At 41.9% G+C, this 20,655-nt stretch overlaps 1 protein-coding gene across 1 annotated transcript in view; it reads left to right on the top strand.

Moving 5' to 3' along the window:
* Nucleotides 1–1,978: 1,978 nt before the first annotated feature.
* Nucleotides 1,979–20,655, top strand: part of nrg3b (neuregulin 3b) — a 223,919-nt gene continuing 205,242 nt past the window's right edge. The window contains exon 1 of the mRNA XM_085360757.1: nt 1,979–2,813. Coding sequence (XP_085216883.1) covers nt 1,979–2,813 — 835 coding nt within the window. The remainder of the gene's footprint in view (nt 2,814–20,655) is intronic.

Raw genomic sequence — 20,655 nt, 5'->3', positions numbered from 1 at the left:
AGCACCGCTGTCCCCTGTGAACTGTTAAATACGGGATTCATCTACTGCCCGCGGAAGTATCAAGTTGAAGTAGTGCTCCAACTCGCCCATAGCCTAAATTATGAGCCCGGTGTTTGGTTTGCTTGCTCTTGTGTGCCACTGGTGGAAGACATCGGGGTGGCGCCTCCCTCCTCCTCCTCTCATCCTTTCCCTCCCTCGCTCCACCGCTCCCTGGGGTGTGTCTATGGTAGCGCCTCTCCTCTCTCGTTGCCGTGCGTGTGTGGTGCGCGCCGCTGTTGCTGCCGCCGCCGCCTCCTCCCTCTGCCTCCTATCTGCATCTGCTGCAGAGCTTTAGCCAACACGCATCTGTGCTCTGTCTTGTTTTTCCCGCTATCTTTCTGCTTTTGCCCACCACAATTGTCACTTTCTTCCTCTTTTTTTCCTCTTCTCTTCTCTTGCTGATAAGGGAGTCAGAGCACACCTACAGCCGTGGAGTCTACGGGGAAAGATGGGGCACTGACTATTCGTCACTTTGGAGTATTGAGGACGGCGATGAACCGGAGGAGAGCGCCGGATGGGATAGGAGCCGTGAAACCCACATCATTCACCGCGGATTGAGCAAGCCTCCCCTCCCCTTCCTCCTCTCTCCCCTCACTCTCTGTCTCTCCCTAGTCTGCAGCCTCCAAGAACAGCCGCCGCATCATTTTTTCAGAGCAGCAGTACCCCCCTCCTCCCTCTCTCTCTCTTCCCCATCCTCTTTTCTACCCGTCTCCCTTTCTGCTGCTTGCACCACTGTGGGAATGCAGCGAAGGTAAACGAATCGTAAGGGGCTCCTGTTTTTTTTCTTCTTCTTTCTCTTCTCTCTCCTCCACCAAACACCGGATCTATTATCCCAGGGACGGACTGCAGTCAGACTGCTCTGGAGACACGCCGCTGTCATTCCGGGAAATCAGCGCGGGGTGGTCAGCGTATGGATTAGACCAGGATCAATTGGATTTAGCCCGCTTCTCAGGGCACCACCAACAGCAACACCGCCCCAGTCTCATTGGCAGATCACATCAGATCCCCTTCTGCCCTGCCTCGTTTCAGTTTTGGTGGCTTTCACCGGCTTGGATTATCGACAGCTGGAGCGACCGAAAGGGTGGCCGTTCCTAAGGGCTGTGAGGGGCAAAGTTGGAGCAGCCTACAAAGACATTGCAAGTGGGAAAGGGAGCCCATTAGTAGGCTGCACATAAGCTACAGGCTCTAATGTAAAGTAAACTCCGATGAGACCCAAGAGTAGAGTGATTTGAAGAATTTGTCTTTTGCCGACCTTATTCGGCCGATAATCATCCAGCTGAGTGGAGAAGGGTGCTGCCTTTAGCCCAGGTTGTTGGTCTGCGCACGAACACACACGCGTATGGATTTACAGCTCCAATCTGAAGCTCGCCACGCAACGGATCGATATCTTTCGTTTTTTTGCGTCGGCTTTTTAACAAGGGAGTGAAGCATCCTGGGATTTATCATCGCTTCGTTAGCGCTAAACTACAGTGAGGCGCCCTCCCCTGACCCCCCTCCCCCTTCCCCGCCTCTCTCTCTCTCTCTCTCTCTCTCTCTCACCTGTCCATAACCTGTGTGCTTGTGTGTATATTCTTGTGCATTTCTGTGTCTGTGTGAGTTTATGTGGTTTGTTGTCCGCCAGAGGGAGTGTAGGTTATATTGCTCGTGTATGCATTTGAGTGCCGTGCCAGCTTTTAATTAGTAAGCCTACACCTAGTACGTGACTGAGTAACTTAGGCTATCTCGTGTCTGCTCTGCTTGTGGGTGCTTGTGCATTAGTACGTGTTTTATGTTGCTGCATGAAGGCATATAGACCAGGTATTGTGTGGGTACTATTTACTTAAGATGCACAGCATTTCTTCTGCACCACTTGTCCTTCCTCTTACATGCCATTGTGTAATTTGGCCACCTGTTTGACCTTCCCAGTACCTTAAAAGAGACAAAAAAAACCTCCAGCAGGATGAGCGATCGTTCTGGTGCAAGTACTCTAGCAGCCATGACGCTGGAGGAACCAGGGGCAGAACAGGCATCTCCTCGAGCCCCAGGCCCTCTCCGCTGTGGCCCCTGTGCCGTGTGGCCTCGCCAGCAGACCTGGCTCTGTGCCGTGCCCCTAGTCATGGGCTTTGTGGGACTGGGACTCAGTCTTATGCTGCTAAAATGGATTGTGGTGGGATCCGTCCAAGACTATGTCCCCACTGATCTAGTGGATCCTAAAGGTAGCATTGGACAGGATCCTATATTTCTCTCTAAACCCAGTGCCATGCCCAAGGGGCCTGACATTTCCACTGCCACCAGTACTTTAGCAGCCTCTACGACAGCAATGGTGTCAACTACCACGCCACTAGCTGCAGACGGTACCGCCCCAGCGCCAAGAACTAGATCAGGGCCTCCAGCTAATCACTCGGCCAATGGCAGCACTGCCAATGGAGATGGCAACAGTGCCCCACACCTTCATAACCGTGCTGGCACCCGCGTTAGCGGGACTGTTACCACTTCTGCTACTCGTGCCACCCGACTCACTCCACCATCCAGCGGTAGGGAGGTCACCCCTCGAAGTAATGTGAGAAAGGGAAACAGCAATGGACGTAATGGAGCTGTCAACTCCAAGCCAGGGCAGACTTCTCCTACCGTCACCACTACCACATCTGTTACAACTACAGCTACACTGAAGGCCACTGCTAAGGTACAGCCGACCACCTCTCAACCGCCAGCCCCTGTCAAGCCCACGTCACGCTGGAATCATGGACGCCCAGGCAAGGGCCCGGCCACACGCCCACACCACCGCTTCCGGACGCGTAAGTTCACTTTTTGAATTTATGGAATTGTATAAGTGAGTACTGCTGTGTGAGGTTATGCGTGTGAGTCTCCCGATGAGTGTACCACAAGAGCTTCTTTTTTCTCTGGGCCTTTATAACAGGAAGGATGGTATTTGACTACAGTAACGAGTTATCATCTCTACCTGTGTGCCTTGGTAAAGAAAACCTATTTCGTCTGATATGCTTTGTTGTAACTCATGGGCTGAGAATATAATTTTTTTCCCTTCGATATCCACATGGAAAGTGGATACTCTAGCAGCTTAACATTAATCATATTCATTAGCACAGGCAGATATCCGAGGATATTCTCAGTATTTTCACCCCTCTTGTCTTTATCTTTCACTTGTGCATTAATCCGATATGAATCTTACCTCCGGAGGAGGTTTTTCTTTTTTTCACACAGTGGTTTAAGCACCGTTAAAGACAGAGCTCCATTTCGTAGAATTTATTTTGTTTTGTCTGCTAGAGTTGGGATGTTAAAGCTTTTTGATGGATGCTGTGACCGAGGACAGCATATTTGTGTTATGAAAACAAATAACAGGAGCGGGTGAGGTGTGGAAGCAGGAGAAAGGTTAGCTCTCACCTCTTGTCTAGAGGAATCAGTTATAACAAGGCCACACATCCCATTTAGAGGAGAGGATACTGAGAGCAGAATGCCGCAGGTACAGCTTTAACACTGCAGGGAGGCAAGGAGGAGGAGATACTAATAAAAAAAGAGACAGAGGGGGAAATATGATGGGTACAGGGATGAGAATGACGTTTGCGAGGACAAGTGGAAATATATGTGGTAGGAAATGGATTAAAAGATGAGAAATGCTTTGAAAACAACATAAAGTTGAAGAGGATGGCGAAGGAAGGAAGTGAATGCGGGAAGCACAACAAAGCAGGAAATTGAAGAGTAGGAGTTGTGAGAAGAGAGAGATGGCAGATGGAGAGGGCTAAGGCTACGTTCACACTGCAGGCGAAAGCGCATCAAATCCGATCTTTTTGACCCTATGCGACCCATATCCGATCATGCTATGACAGTGTGAACGGCGCAAATCCGATATTTTCAAATCCGATCTGGGTCACTTTCGTATGTGGTACTGAATCCGATACATATCCGATGTTTTAGAAAGCGACTGCTGTTTGAACGGTCAAGTCGCATTAAATCCGCCTTTTACGTCACCGACACAAGACTGAAGCCAATTATCAGCGCCCGAGAAGACATCGCGAACGCTTCCTGGCCATCCAGTGTAGATGTCAGTGAAACTGTTGGGAAGACAACGTAAACATTTTATTTGTACTGTATAATCTGCAGATTCTGACAGAAATCTGCAGCTATCCTTTGAAGCACCGCTCCTCTCTTAAACAGCAATAAGGATCATTATTAGGTTATTTACATTATTATGTAAATTTACATTATTATGTAAATAACAAAATAACTTAAAGCAAAAATTGGGAAACGTAAAGTCCGAAGTCTTTATATTAACGGCCATCAGTCAAACAATACTGTTTGTTCTTGGTCTAAACAGAGCGCGTTGTGTGTGACATCTTCTTTTGCGCATGCGGGCCGCTTTGAGCGTTCACACTAGAGCGCGTTTGCTGTCGCATTTTATTTGTAGTGTGAACGAGGAGACAAAAAAATCGGATTTGATCAAAAAATCGGAATTGAGCATTAAGACCTGCAGTGTGAACGTAGCCTAAGTGAGGGAAAGGCTATAGGGAGATAGGGTTTAAAGCAGGGGAGCTGTGAATTTTGCATATTTTGCATTGTGTAAAGAAAGAAGGCTTCGTGATCAATTCCACAAGGGACATGTTCTGAACTTCACACAGATTTTCTTTTTTTTTATGTGGGTGGAGCATGATGTGTGTGTAATCATTAGAACTGGGTATGACTACGTAAAATGTAACTTTTTTTTCAACTCACTGATGTTGGGAGCATTTTGGGATTTCAGTAGGGGTCTTTCATTTTAGTGCCCTATTCTGGCTCAGTTGCATTTTCACTTCCGATAACTGGACTCACCATTAGAGTATTTTTGGATAGCTTCCTGTTCTTTTTTCAACCTACTTCTCCAGAGGGCAGTGACAAAGTATCACGATGACAACATGAACCTTCATTTCTCAACATTTCTGCTATGGCTCATATGTTTGGACAGCAGTTCCGGATGACTACAAGTTATTTCTTATCTCCGTGTTCGTCGCCGGACACGTCAGTGGCTAATACTCCACTGACAGTGACTAAGTGATATATTTTTCTTTAGCTTAGGGCAACATATTTCCTGCATAGCTGTTTGGAAATTGGATGTTAAACCACCTTTTTAAAACAAAAAAACCCCTGCTGTGCTACCTTTCTCATTTTCCCAAATATGGGCGCTGTGGTAAACCTGTTTGGCCAGAAAACAGCTGTGGCATGAGGAATAGCATAAAGACAGTCTTCTGACTTCCCCTGCAGAATAATCCACTGCTCCACAGTCAATTATATCACTCCACAAAGAGCTGCCAAACAGCTGAAAGCTGCCAAAGTGGGCAACCCCCTTGTGTGAACATCAGGAAGCATCTGTTTGTACTCTATAGTATAAAAGGGCGCAGGCTTCACAAGCTAGAGCATACTTAGTAAAGCTGCCTTCCATTAATAGAAGCTTTGAAATGTAAACGTAATTTTCACTGGTGGCTGATGCTGTTTTATTTGGTGTTGTTTTTTTTATAGAAGTTTCTAGCCCACTTGTTGACATCATGCAGAGTGGGCTGACATTTTGGCCCACTTGTTGAATCCTTTAGTAAAGCCTGCAGGTGGCACTTCACTGGCACCAAAACACAACTCTACGGGGCTTATTGAGCTTGAAAGCAACAAGTATGGATTTTGGCTAATGTTTTAGGAATCTCTGTGATACAAAATAATAATGCAAACTATAACCTTGAACAACAAATCCAGGTTACAAACTTTAAGCCCTTGTCGTGTTTCTCAAAATCACTTGTGAGAGTTTAGAAAGCTCTTTGGTAGTAGTTCACAATGCCAGAAATAGTGTTATTTGAAATAAAAATATGTTGCGCTTCTACAGTGAGTAATGCCATTTTAACAGCCAGGTACTTCACCAGAAAATCTTACAGCTAGATTTATCAAACCATGACAGCAGCTGATCATTGTCAGAGCATCTACAAATTCAAAAGTGATTTTCTCCTAAAACAAAACTTGAATGAAGCCTGTGTGAAAAATGACAGCTTGTAGCCCATGATCAGCCAATCAGAAATCCACTATCGTGATTCATTCTTTTCAAGTTTGAGTACATTACAATTTAAACCGTACGAATAGCATCTGTCTCATAGTATAGTTCTGTCCACACAACAAAATCATGGGGAAGACAACTTTACAGTTGTCCAGATGACGGCCACTGATACTCTCCAGAAGGAGGGAAAAATGCAGAAGGTGAAAAGACTGGCTGTTCTCTGAGTGCCATATCAAAGCTTTCTGTATTCATGGATAGTTGACTGGACGGGAAAAGTGTGGTGGGAAGAGGTGCACAAGTAACGTGGATGACTACAATCTTGATTTTCTTGATTGTGACGAAAAGTTGATTCCAGAACTTGACAGGGAGTGCACTGAGGCTTGTGCTGTTGCATTCCTAATATCTTATCACTTCTGAACCAGTGATGTCAGCAGTTTTTTACTTGGAGTGAGGAGAAAAAGAACCCAACTGTTGCTCATTGGTCCAAAAGTCCTCTTTTCAGATTAAAGTAAATGTTGTATTCCATTTAGAAATCAAAGTCTGAGGCATCTCAAGGAAAAGCAGTCAGCCTCATAAGCCAGGGATTTGAAGTCCAGTGTGAAGTTTCCACAGTCTGTGATCATTCGGTGTGCCATGTCTTGGTGTTGGTTAGTCCATTATGTTTTATTAAGTCCAAAATCAACCCAGACATCTACCAGGAGGTTTTACCTGGTGACGGGCTTCACGGAGATGCTGATTTCCTTTGCCAGCAGGGCTAAGTACCTGCCCACAGTGCCAAAACTACTACCAAATGGTTTGCTCACCATGTGTCGACATAACTCTGCTTGACTGGCTAGCCAAATCACCTGACCTGAACCTATTAGAGAGTCTGTTAAACAATGATGAGAAATACCCAACCTCTCACCAACTTAAGATACTGATTTTTTTTTATCTTCATGATTTATAAGCTATATGCATCTAAATTAAAGCAATAAATGTTTGAAATATCCGATATCACATTTTCAGAATAAATGAATGTAAAAAATGTGAAAATTTCCTATTTCAATGACATTATGGAGGAAATGAAGTTCATATGGACTTCTTAGTGTCACAGTATTGCCAATATATGTGCATATTTATGTGTTTATATCTATATACTTTGAAATGTCAAAGTAAATCTGTGTAAGTTTAACTCAAACATCTGTAACCCTCAGGATAGACACCAGGAATGTACAGCTTAGTTCTCAGTGTCCATTTCAACCACTGTTGATGCTTATTCTGTCAAGTCAAGGCTGCACTCAGTGTTGAAAAGCTTCTTGTTGCTACGTTATTCTGCTATGCATCGTCTCCTGCGGTGTTGCTATGGGCTCAAATATTGAAGCATTTTATTTACTGGATATCACTTGCATTCTCACAACCCTTCTGCTAATTACATTTAATTTCATAACCTGCTCAGTCTTTATGTGCTTTATTTTTCTCAAAACCCCAACATAAAAGGAAAACATCGCCTCTTCTAAGGCTCAGTTGTATCACGCTTGCTATAGGAGCCTTTAGTTGTGCAGTACAACATAAGAACACGCAGGGAAATTCTTGGCAGGTGATAAAATGCCCTGTAAACCGTGACTTCAGATAAAAGGGATTTCATTTTTTAAGTTGTTATAATGTACAGTCTTTGGTTTCAAGTTGACGACATATAGGAGGTAGGTTTTCCAAAGCATTTTTCTCCCTCTACTTCACTACCACTTGCTACGTTTGGTGAAGATCTAAACGAATCTCTGTGTCCTGGAAGACAGAAAATCTTTGTCTGTTGAGGATAATGACATATTTTACCTAGTCCTTTTGTATTCCTTTCTCCTCCCTTTCCCCCCCATCTCCCTCTCTCCCCGTGGTTATTGTGTCCGCTCTCTGTGTCATTGTATTCCACCATCTATTTTTGCTTTGCTTTTGTGCTTTCTGTCCCCCTTTTACTTTAGCTCCTTAGCTCATATCCATGAGTAGTCGCTGAACTGCCGATACGTACTCGTGAACACAAAGGAAACCGTGAAGCATGTGTGTGCCCGTACGCATGAATCCCTCGTCTGTTTTTCTCTATGTGAGGTTATGTATGCAGCTCCACTCTCTACATACAAGCAGGGATATAACAGGCAAATGGAGCAGTGCACAATGAATGTCTGTTGGGCAACCATGAGACTCTGTGTTGGCTCGGGGCCCATGCGTCTCTCGCCTCATTTGTAAGAAATCTTCAGTAAAGTGTGGTTGTAATTCCGTCCACATCTCACTAGCCTGATTACAGACCTGTGAATCACCAGCCACATTCAAATTTTGCTTCTTTTTTTTTTTGCAAGCGACTCAAAGGTCTCTCTTGCTCTTTATTGCAATCAATGGCTATTTCCTCATTTAGAGAAAGAGCAGAGTCAGTCAGCGCCTTTATATGTGGGAAGTGTCCCAGTTTGCATCAGCACTTTTTACATTTTGGGGAACATGATCAAAGTGTGTTAAAGCTAGAAATTGAGCCATCAAGGCAGTTGTAACTCAATTGGCTAAAAAAACAGCTATTAAATCAAAACAGCTGAGCACTGAAGGCATAAAAAACCCAAAATGTCTTGTTGTTATTATTCCCTATAGGTTTAAATGATCAGCCTGGCTCCCTTGTCACTTAAGGGAATGGAATTTTACTTAGTCCTTCATCTTGAAGCTGCTTGTTTTTTTTTCCTGTATGCAATTAACAGATTTTTTGAGCTTGTTAACACATATCTTACGAAATAATTTGGCATAAAAAGCTCTGATCATGATAAATGACAATCTGGACGTTTTTATTTTTAGCAGCCTCGACAGATTCATTGTTACCTGGAAATGTCATTAAACAGATGGGCATCTCAGTTACAGTGACGGGCCCCAGCCAAATAAATACACACGCAAAAAGCTTAATAAGAAGTAAATGTCAACACAAATTTAAAGCCTTTAAAGACTTCAATGGTCTTGAATGTGATAGATATGCTCCGTCCATACACTTGCTCAAAATCATTAAGGTTTAGTCCCCAATCAGCCTTAACCATCCTGCGATCGAAGCTTATTTCAAAAAGGGGGTCGTGCCTTTGCTCTTGTTTCGCCAAGACTCTGTAATGATCTCCTGAATGACCTCAGACAAGAATCAAAGGCTGGGATTGTCTTTAAATCTGAACTAAAGATTTGCGTTTTTTGGTCAGGCTTTTGGAATCAGTTGATCTCTGGAACTATTTGGAGAGTAGGTTGGTGGTGCCATGCTGTTTTATGTGAACAGTGTGTTTTAGGAACGTTTTTATTTTAGATTTATTCAACTTTTACTTTTCATGTATTGTTCTTATCATTGATTTATTGTAAAGCGCTTTGGTTTTAAATGTAGGGTCTTTAAATTTGCACCTTGAGGTGACTGTTTCTGTGATTTGGGGCTGTAAAAATACAATTGAACTGAAAATGTGCCATTCAAATAAACTGTACTTACTTCATTTGAGTCAGAATAACATCACAATATGATTTTAGGGTTAAAAGCGAGCCCGTTACAGTACCTCACAGATGTAGGAACAATAAAAAAGAGACCATAACCGTAAATGATTTGTTTTCTCTGATGTTACTGAAAAAAAAAGTAGTAGAAAGGTTTTTTGACATGCAAGCCCTGATTTTTCTGCTGTTGTTTGTTTGTTTGTTTGTTTGTTTGTTTCTTCCTGACTATACACGAAGCCTGCACAAAGTATTACTGTAGGACAAGTGATGCGTGTAAGGGGGATTAAAAACAAAGATATAAATCCAGTTTGCCTCTCTCTCGCTCTCTCCAGGGAGGTCAGGCTCAGATTTGCCAGGCTGCCTCTGAGGCCCCTCTGTCTCTCCCGAGACATGCTCTGCTTGTTCGCTGAGGCCGGCCCAAGCAAGGCTGCCTCTGCACAGTGTGTGCAGCTGCACCGATTTACAAATACCTTCCTAGTTGGAAGGCAGGCTTATATGGCCCCAGCTTCTATCATTTGAGGCTGAAAGTCATTAAGTTACATTTTAGTCTAGCTAGTTGGCTTCAGAAGAGCAACATGATGGTCCCATTTAAGGCAGAGATATTTTGATGTTGTTAAAGTGAATGCTAGTTAGCTTTTTGAAAGCTTTGTTTAGCACAGCTGTATACCAAACACTTATTTAGATGCTTAATTGCTTAAAATGAGCGAGGAGCTGTTTCTGTATCCATAGATTGTTTGTGTGAACGGTAAGATGACACAAATAGAAATTATTCATATTTGCACTGCTATAGAAGGCATTAGGAAAGGCCATGCACTTAGACATACTGCACTACCTATAATTCTTCTGACACTGTACCAAATGGCTTCCATTAGTGTTTCTAACATACAAACAACTGTGCACCTACAATATCAAAACAACAACCTTTTATTAATTTTTTTATCAAGTTCATAAAGCAGAGATCTTAAAAAATATCAGGGAGTTATGAATTTAGAATTACCTGGTTTCATCAGACAGTAGAAGATGTGTGCAGTATTGTGCAGTGGTGGCCCTGAACATCTAGCAGAGACACTTGACACTGATGGGCACCAATAACAAAGCAGAAAGAAAAGCCTGCAGACACATTATCCTAGAGTGACAGCCCAGTGAATGTTTGAAATTTTGTGGGAATTGATCCCATGCCCTTTCCATTGCTGGTGCTCTGCTCTATTCACTGAACCTCAAAGAATCAATAAGGAAGAGGGCAGGAGAGCGAGCCTCGAGTAAGGATGGCTAGGAGAGAGGAAGAGAGGAAGAATGAACGATGGCATGAGGAGAGAAATGGGGTATGTTGGATACAAAAGAGAAAAATAAAAAAATTAAAATTTATTGGCGCAAAAACTGTCAAAAACTTCAAGAGCAGGCCCCAGAAGTGAGGATCCAGATACAAGTTAAAAGCACAGAGACATCACACTTAACTGAATGGGCCTCAGCCAGACATTTTACATATCTCAGACCACCATTCTAGCCGTTCTATTATTATCTCTCATTTTTATGCAGATTGCCCTGAAGGTATTATCCGCATTTGAATTTTACAAGTATTTCATTTCTGTCCTGTCACCGCAATGTCTGCATGGTTTGTTCTATACTGAACTGAATCAGCAAGCAATGCAAATCAGTCAAAGTTATCAGTGTATCAGTGTATTATTGTATACAGTACACATACATTTTATGCATATGTGTGTGGGAAGCTGTATTGGTTTTTTTGTTATGTAGATAAATGGGAAAGGCATGCACTATACCAACTTCTGGTAAGATTGTGCAACTCTTTGAGTTGATTCTGGCATTCAAGAAAAATGGCCAGTATTTCAGATTCACACAGCAAATCCAGCATGTCCAAATTAACACTGTCGGATTTGATTTCAACACTATTAAAGTGTCTATATGGGTCCACACCAGAGAGTGTTAATTTAACTCTTTTTGGAGAGTTGGTACGTTAACTCTGATTTAGTGTTAAACACCAAATCTGTCTGGAGTTGATAATTTAACACTTGGTGTTAAGAGTTTATATATTAACTCTCAAAGAGTATTTTAGTTTAACTACGTAAAAGTTATCTTCTAATTCATTCTAAAAAGCGGGAATTTTACTGTTCTGAACTTCTAGAAATTTCTTTTGGAAATAAACATTTACTAAAAAGATGCAATGGTTTTTGAAAAACATTTATTCTGAACTGTGCACCACAATTTCAAAACATTTTCTGAAAGATGTAACAGTGTACATGTTCTCACTTTCATTAGAATTTTGTTTATCAAAAGGTCTGACACGGTAAATGCAAATAACAGCATTCTCATCACTTATTTCTTCAATACAATATGCATGTCCTTCATTCATCCCTTTGTGGAACTTCAACGCACTTCTGCCCCCCCCGTATTCCATCTTCACAAGCATATCCTGTGCGGAGATTGAATAAAAATTAGTTGACACTAATTAATGGCACAAATAATCCAGTAAACAATTGCAGCACAGTAAAAAAAAAAAAAAAAAAAGGAATCCTCTTTGAGCCATTACTTGTGTAAAGTATTTTCCCAAAAGACAAGGACACAGGCAACAGGTAATACTGAACTAAATGTAAAACCTCAACCTTTTTCATTTTTACCTAAACCGTGTGCACAAAACTCTGGAGGGATCTATGCTAACGTAGAATCCAGTCAGGACGTCTGCTACTGCTGTTTGCTCGTTTTTTGTTTTTTTTTAATGGGCGATCGTTTTCAGGCTTCAAGTAGCACCATTATACCAACATTTCACATTCTAGACATTGTTTTAGGTGTATTTGACCAAAAGTTTGACTGAAAATTCACATGCAAGCTTTTTTTCAAGGCTGTGGTATTTGCCCGCAAACAACACCTTTCAGCTAGCTAAAACAGAATATTATGCTATCAGCGAGCAACATGGCTAATGCCTTCCACACAGCTTTGTCTCAACTCCAAAGAGCCACAGAAGTAAAAGCTCATAATAATAATTGAAACAATCTTTGAAAAAATGACTTACCAAGCATGGCAAACAACTCAAATATGTAGAGCAAAATGTTCTGAAACGGCTTCACTTCAGCTTCGATTGGAGCCGTGCTGGGGGCGGAGTCTGTGAATTTACTCTGTTGGTGTCATAGCCCCTCTAGGAGTTCAGAGTTAAGAGGTCAAGAGTTAATGTTTCCATTGTAACACCTCCAGATTTGACAGAGAAACACTCATTTTTAACACTCGATTTTAACTACTATCATTTTGCACCTCAGAGTTACATTAAAAGAATGTGACTCTGCTTAGAGTAAAATTAACTCTACTTTTGCAAGGAGACTATTAACACCAAAACATTTAACACTTTTGAATTTGCTGTGCACCTTCTAAGTAAAAATAACAAAAGTTCTTTCTTTTCAAATAGGGAGGAATCGAGGAATTTTGATGTTTGCATTTGTTATGTTGTAGAAAATTGAAACTTTTGAGATTTTCTGTATGAAACAAAAATGTCAAAATTGAGAAAACAATGGTCAATTTATCAAGCTGGATTGTGGATTGCTGCTAGCCTCTAGAGGCCGACTGATAGAAGATATTAAAGACGTGCCAATAGTGATATTTGGTGATATAAAAATCTGATATTCGTCTGTATCAGTGGGTATTTTTTCTCTAAACTGGTTTTTGTGATATTTCAAACACTTGTGTTGCTAACAGCGAAGCTTCAAACTGCACTGTGGTGGACAAACTATGTAATATCAACACTCATAAGATACTTGAAGGGTGTTTCTTCAGGGCCAACTTTTTTAATGTTTATCAAATGTCATAAATACCAGCATTAGTATAGATCAGCAAATATCTAATCAGTCTTCTTCTGAGGGCTACCTGGAGCTCTCATAGGAGCAGAGGCAGGGAACACCCTGGACAGATAACCATTCAGTCAGATTCACACCTACAGTCAATTTAGAATCACCAGATAACCAGACTACCCAAGGAGAACCCACACAGACACAGGGAGAACCTGCAAACTCCACACAGAATGGCGTCAGAGTGGATTTGCATCCAGGACCTTCTTGCTGTGAGGCAGCATTGCTAACCACCACAGCACTGTGCCACAAATAGAAAATATCAGCTGATGATATCAACCCAACTGATCAATCGGCAGCTTCTATTAGTGTCGGCTTTTGAGAACATTCTAGAAAAAGAGATAGGCTCATATTTAACCATCAATGCTAACTGCAACAATGTCCCCGACCCTAACCTTAAGCTCCCGGAACCTAAATTATACATGACTTTCGTGCTGGTGGTAAAAGGTCAGTGATTCCTGAGGGAATGTGGCTCGAGACGGGTATCTCACTCCCTGTCAATCTTGCTATACAGGCAAGACCTTAAAGAGACAGAAAAGTTTTTAAAAAATGTCTGAAGAGAAGCAAAAAAAATCTCTTTATACTCTTTTGATTTTTCCGTTTGTTTGTTTTGCTTTGTTTTTTTATTCAGCTGCCCTGAAATGTGACTCATCAATCAGCCATTTCTGTCTGGGTACAAGTATATTTGCAGTGTGTCACTGCAGTCATCCATATCCTGTTTATCCACTGAGGAGAAACTTTTCTACTTTAAGTACTGAACGAAGCCATCTTAGTGGCTGTGTGATCACTGTGTGATTCATGTGGACAAAATGTCCACTGAGAGATAGCTGCGAGGAGTAGCATTATATTCAGGGAGGTGAAATATTAATATATCCAAAGAATACCATGTGGAATGTGTATTGCCGGGAAATGTGCATAACTGATGAAGATTCCCTTTTATAAAGCACTTCACCTGCCCTGTGCTTGATCCTATTATGGCAAAAACATGTAAAGGATGTAAGTGCATGGACTTTAGCTTCAATAGGCTGCTATTCAGGGTCAATGGCATCAATATTCATAAGTGCCCTGGATGCAAACACAGGAAAACTTTAGGATTTAGCTTGTTTTTGCTCTTTGTTTTTTAATAATTGTGGCAATATCTCTCCCCACAGAGGAAGTTGTTACTAATATTTCCACAGAGAAATAAAGGTATTCTTAGCCTAAGGGATAGAATAATCCTTATGAAAAGTAAACAGTGGACATTATTGTCTCTGACCATGCGTCTCCCACTTTATATCCTTTCAAATTGAAAGAAATAAGTAGTGGAGGCAGCTTTAAAGGCTTGGTTTAGTGACGGTGGTGATATGCATGACCTTAGGGAATGCTCATTAAGGCTCAGTTCAATCACCAGCTGTCAAATGCAAGTCTAACACAGTGGGTACTCACTTACTCACTTATGTCTGCTTCTAATTCTCAAAAAAAACCCATCATTCATTCACGCATTCATTCATTCATTCAGTTAGTTATTCGCTCATCGATGCAAAGAGTTACCCAGTTACTTCCCTATAGCTCGAGGGGCTCTGAGCTATAGGAGCGTGTGTGGATGTGGAAGTTCAGAGAGCATTACAGTCCATCATATCTGATCTGAGACTGTTAGATCCCAATATTGAATTACAGACCCTGTGGGGTCTCTGGTTCTGTTATCAATTTGCAAACAAAAGAGGCAGAAAAGAAGGGAAGTGGGGCCTCGACGCGTTGGCGGTGATGGTGGCTTTGAGGCAGGTTTTGGTGGGATGCGATGAATCTAATAACGTCCAATTTTTGTCTGCCAGGGGACTGTAAGTGGCAGTGCCATTTGTGATTTAGGTTAGCTAGGTTAGTTCTTCCCTAGTCTGTTAGATAAATGGATTCCATTCTGGATAAATTACAGCTGTAGTGGTTGCATAAAACCTTCATTAACTATTATGAAAAACATTTTTACGGCCTACAAATCCTCTAAAGCTGCATGAGGGGTTATAAAAGGAGAACACTGTGAGTAAGACATACGATAGCATGCTTGTGGATTGTATTAATGTTTACATTTATTTTTTTAAATAGATAATTAATTAAAAAAAATAAAAAAGAAAGAAAAAATAATTTGCAACTCCTTTGTTAATTTCCAACTAGCACTAATCTTGTTGGTATAAACATAAACCCCCTGCTGTAAAGTAGACAGCGTTTCATCATTTCCTCCAAAGTTATCTGTATCTAGACCTCAGCTGTTTCAGCACAGAGATATGTTTAAATCACGATTTTGAACGGAGGCGCGTGCAGCATGTAGAACATGATTTCTCACTTCCTGGTTCGCACATAGCATCTGGGTACATGACGAGCCTGCAGGAGAGTGTGGATTGCGGAGGTTGCAGCAGTCGGATTGATTCACTGCAATGTGTGGCCTGCTGCCACCCCCAGTGACGGGAAACGTGCCATGATGCCCTGGTTGAGATGGAGAGGGTTGTTTTGGCGTGTGGAGGTGTAGGTGAAGATGGAGGTCACCTCTTGCTCTCTCATCCTCTCTCGCCTCCCTCCCACTATCATTCAAGCCTCTAAACTTAGTTTCTCCTTTCTTTCTTTCTTTCTTTGAAATTCTCATCCTTCTGTCCTCTATTTTAAGTCACGCCTCTCTCTTCTGTCTCCTTTCTTCTTTGCAGGCTTTCTTTCCCTTTTTTTTCCAGTCACCTCACATCACTGATAATATGACTACCAGCCAATAAGAGCTCTTATCTGAGGAGTGTACCGGAAGAGATAAGGGTATCATTCATCATTCCATATTAGCTGCTGTCGCCACTTCCTCCAGAAGAATTCCCAAGGAAATTATGACAAGAAATCGAGCCTATTTCATCGCTGATATCTGCTGTGCTCAAAATAGGACCCTGAATTTCTTTAGTTGTTCATATTGTGCTAAACCTTTAAGCTGCACAGGTGTAGCAGCCATTGCTTTCCATAACAGCTCAGTTCCTTATGCAATCATTTCCATTCACGTCTTTTTGCACCTTGCCGCAAATGTGAAATGGGATTACAAATAGATTATCCAATTCATCTGTTATTTTGTGAGGCATTACATAATGGTGATATGTAAGGCCCACAAACCTGACCTAGACATTGAGGTTCAAATGGCCTCTTTTCTATTTAAAACCTTCTGTCCTGTTTCAAGTCTCGTGAAATTATTTTCAGCAACTTTTTGTGCATTCATCAAATGGATGAGATGTTGTGTAGAAGAAGCTGTCTTGATAGCATGCTCTGCTCGCCTTTGAGAAGCTACAAAATATTCAACATTCTGCTGCAAGACTTCTGATCAAAACTAAAACCAGACGGCGCATCGTGCTAATTGAAGTGGAGCAGCACTGTGTTTTGAAGAGCACTGGCTCCATGTATCGTTTGGGCATATCTTTAAAGTACTTCTCATTGTACACAAAGCTTTAAGAGGCTGAGGACCAGCCTGCATGGAAGAGTCTGTGTTGTTTTATGTTTGTCCACAAGTCAGTCTGATCCTTCGCTGCGTTAGATCTTAAAAACTAGGAAAAAGAAAGAAAGAAAACTAGGCTTTCAGATTCCAAACAGTGGAATACCATTTCTGAAGATATTAAGGAGGCTACTTCAGTCGAGCGCTTTAAAGGACGTCCCTTTCAATAACGTTTCGTCTTGTCTTTTTTTATTTAGTATTATGTTGCTCATACAAAATTTAGATCGTGTCTCTTTTTAGCTCGGCCATTTTCCTGCCTTACGGTTTCAAGCCTGATATGTGTAAATTGATTGAAAAATTATTAATGAAAAGATCTGTGCAGGAATGTACATTTAACGTGGCCTCAAAGACTAAGCAAAATCTTGTTTAAGTATTTGCACAACCCATTGTTCAGTATACAGTGAAAAATGACCTAATGCTCCTTGTGAAACTACAGCAGATGTCATTATTTTCAAACACAGTGTCAGAAGCCCCAGGTGTGCCGATCATGTCAGTGATGAATAGTGAGGGATGGAGCCCGAGTGGAGAGGGAGATGGGATCAACTAAGGTCCTCTCATGTTATTTTCCTGGGGGCGTACACAGCTTGTTTCATGCGGTAATCCATGCATGGTAAAACCTTATCCATAGGGATAATGTCAACTCTCTCCCAAAGATAACAAGACAAAAGCCCTAGCGTAGCGATCACTCCAGAGTCTGTTCCGTATTCCCCTAATCTGCCATCTTACGTGGTTCCGTTCCATGGATTTGTTGCCCGAGCCTGCCGATTAAACATAACAATAAACACTCACACTCTTTGGACTGTGGATCTTTGCTCAGTTGCTTTTTTATCTAAAAAAAAAAAAAAGGTGTTCTGAAATGATATTTATTTCATTTAAATTGTGTCAAGCACCCTTTTCTGCTTGAGTAAACACAATTGCAAATCCGTGATTGACCCACAAAGGCTTTCATGGAAACGGTGCGTAGTCAGCGGAGGTGCTGTTATTGTAATGCACATCAATAAAATCAATGGGGAGTAAATACATTTATCACACGTCACACTTGCCAGTATTAAATTGGATGAAGTGTTTTTGTTACTCACTGCACTTGTGTGCGTTTGATTACTCAACTGGAGAGTTACTGGAGAGTTTCTGCTGTTCTCCCGGTTTAATTGGAAGAACCGGCTGTCAGTTATCTTCTGTAGGAACGTGTGCGAGAGCGACTTACCTGTTCGGTGCGTGCTTTTTGTGTGCGTGTGTGTAGTGCTTCGGTTCTTCAGCTGTACAGTGTAAGGATCAAAAGATCATAAAAGGACATTTGGCAGTGGTGTAGTTCATACTCAAAGTGGCCTAAGAGATCCAAGGTTTAAGTACGCTGAATCTTCACCAGACTGAAAGAGCATCCATCACATTCACACCCTATCCGTCAGACAACTCAGTGAATTATATATTGAAAGTTCGCCTCCGAACATCCAGGCAGAGACATCTTTCTCTCTGTCTCTCCCTTCCATCTGATGTGCAGCATTGAATCATTGATAGGACATCCACAACAACAGTGCTCCTTCCTATAAAACACCTGTCACAGTCGGCCTGAAAGGAATACAGCCACAGTGAGATGTGGAGCCTGTTTTGATCTCTTGAATAGCAAAAGTTGTGCATATTGAGCCTTTCATAATTTTAAGGTTGTTCTGTTTACTGCTGTGCTTGGGAGGTGAGATTTTCACTGTTGTCGACTGCTAAGTCAGTGCAAACAAACCAGCCAGCAGCAGAGACAAGAAACATAAATTCCCATCGTTATAATTCCATGACAGAGCATGTGAGCGACATGCAAAGACTTTTCCGTGCTCCGATGTGTCTTCTGCTCTAATGCATCCATGACGGCCATTAATGGAACGGAATGAAGAGCTCGGTGCAAGTGAGACAGCGCCGTTGTTGGCACTAATATGCACTCCTCTCTCAGTCATCAAGTATACTCTTTGATCCCAGCTGGAGTCAGGGATGCTTGAGGGATATGACGGAATATTTTATTGCAGTTGTGGGAAAGCAGTTGGTGAGGTTGCCTCAGTCCAGCGGCTTCACCCTATCCCCTTCATAATAACTTAAGCTTTAAAGCCTCAGCTGGGTACCCAAGTGACTATTTTGCATGTTGTTACTCCTAAACCGTCTGTTTTACAGAATTTGTGGAGTGTGTGTGTGTGTGTCTCAAATAAGGGTGGCATGGGACCGCTGGATGCTGTGAGGGTTAGTGAAGATGGGACTGACACTCCATCCAGAAAGAGTCTGTGGCATTAGAGAGAATAATGAAGATTAAGCTGAGATCGGGTAGTGGGAAGATTGGAGGGTCAGTGTGCAAAGATCAATGTTTGGAGGGAAGTTAAGATAGATGGAGGTGAGGCCAGACAGATTTCCTGTTTCTCAGAAGTGGAAACCGTCTTGATTAAAAGAACCCACATTTCTCTGAGTGGCCATGTTAGCGCTCCATCAGATAAGAAAGCACAAGGCATAATTCATGGGCTTCTTCTTGGCAGAGGATTTGGGATTGTTTTAAGTTGTCCGATTTTTGCACCACAAACAGTGAAGTCTTTTGGTACTATCTATACGATGTGCTTTTTATTGCTAACTTGCAAAGTCTTTGGGTTTCAGTGAGCGTGATGGATGCTGATAACTACTTCTTTACAAACTCTTACCTGCCATTTTTCACAATTCCCTCTTTCCACAAGCTTGTCACCAGTGCACACATGAAGCAAAGCACCCTGTGTTATTGTATGTAATAACTAGAAAGCGAAAATTTCTGAAGAAATTTTAAGTGTGCCTATGCCGCCGCTAATCAATATAGTTTGCCATTCAAACGGCTACAGAGAGCAAAACTCAGCAGAGCAGCCATTCTCCACCATGAACTATGGTAAAACCAAACACCGCTCGCGCCTCACAGATGACAGCTTACGGTTTTGTGTAAAGATGAGGTGACTTCGTACAGCCCCAATTTGTAGACGCTGTGCGCAGAGGTTCATAAGCAGACCCGACAATGTTTGCATGAACACACTTTGAAGCATTACGTTATGGACCACTTTTCACACATAGTTGCTGTACCCACACAGCCGGCTGTAGCTTTTCATCTCATAGCCCGACACATACACAAAAAAAAAAAAAAAAAAAAAGCAGAGAGAGCACAGACTTTACACCTGAGAGGCGTGATTGCAGATGCCGCTGAGGTGGGTCCACCTCCCCTGCAGCGGCACTGCAGACCACGCCCTGCCACACACATCAAACACGTAAAATAAATATTTATGCACTTTTCATTCACTTTTTGTTTTTTGTTATTTTTACACAGTGTTCTGAATGATTAACAATGGTCTACAGCCAATCTTGTGTATTATTATACAAACTTTGGTTGTAAGATTCAGATAACTATTTAATAAAAGCTAAATATTTTATATGAGAGTAAGAAAGAAAAGTATATCTTTGTCTCATACTGTCATCAGACAATACATGAACCTCTCGATAAACAAAATATATGCTCGGCTTAAATGACAAACCGCTATTTTACACAGTGGAACACTTATTTTTAAACAAAACCAATGCAGTTCGCCACTGACAGTGCTTACCTTTGCACATCACAGTAAACACTGAACCAAGATGGCGCCCACGCGAACGAGAAATCTGAACTACGGTGTCCTGCAGAGGACAAATGGTCAAAATTGCTAAAATTTACAACATATATGCAGCTCAACAGCGACACCTTGTGACTTATTCCAGTCACTACCTTACATATACATAACGTCTTACCTGACATTCAGTTCACCGGACACTCATACTGAATCACCAGCCCATATAAATGAAAAATAAGTCCA

The sequence above is a fragment of the Diplotaxodon limnothrissa genome, linkage group LG8 (assembly GCF_057381915.1).
Source record: "Diplotaxodon limnothrissa isolate DT_005_m linkage group LG8, D_limnothrissa_male_GT1.1, whole genome shotgun sequence".
NCBI lineage: Eukaryota > Metazoa > Chordata > Actinopteri > Cichliformes > Cichlidae > Diplotaxodon > Diplotaxodon limnothrissa.
The sequence above is the reverse complement of the archived record's forward strand: the minus strand, read 5'-3'. Positions and strand labels throughout refer to the sequence as shown.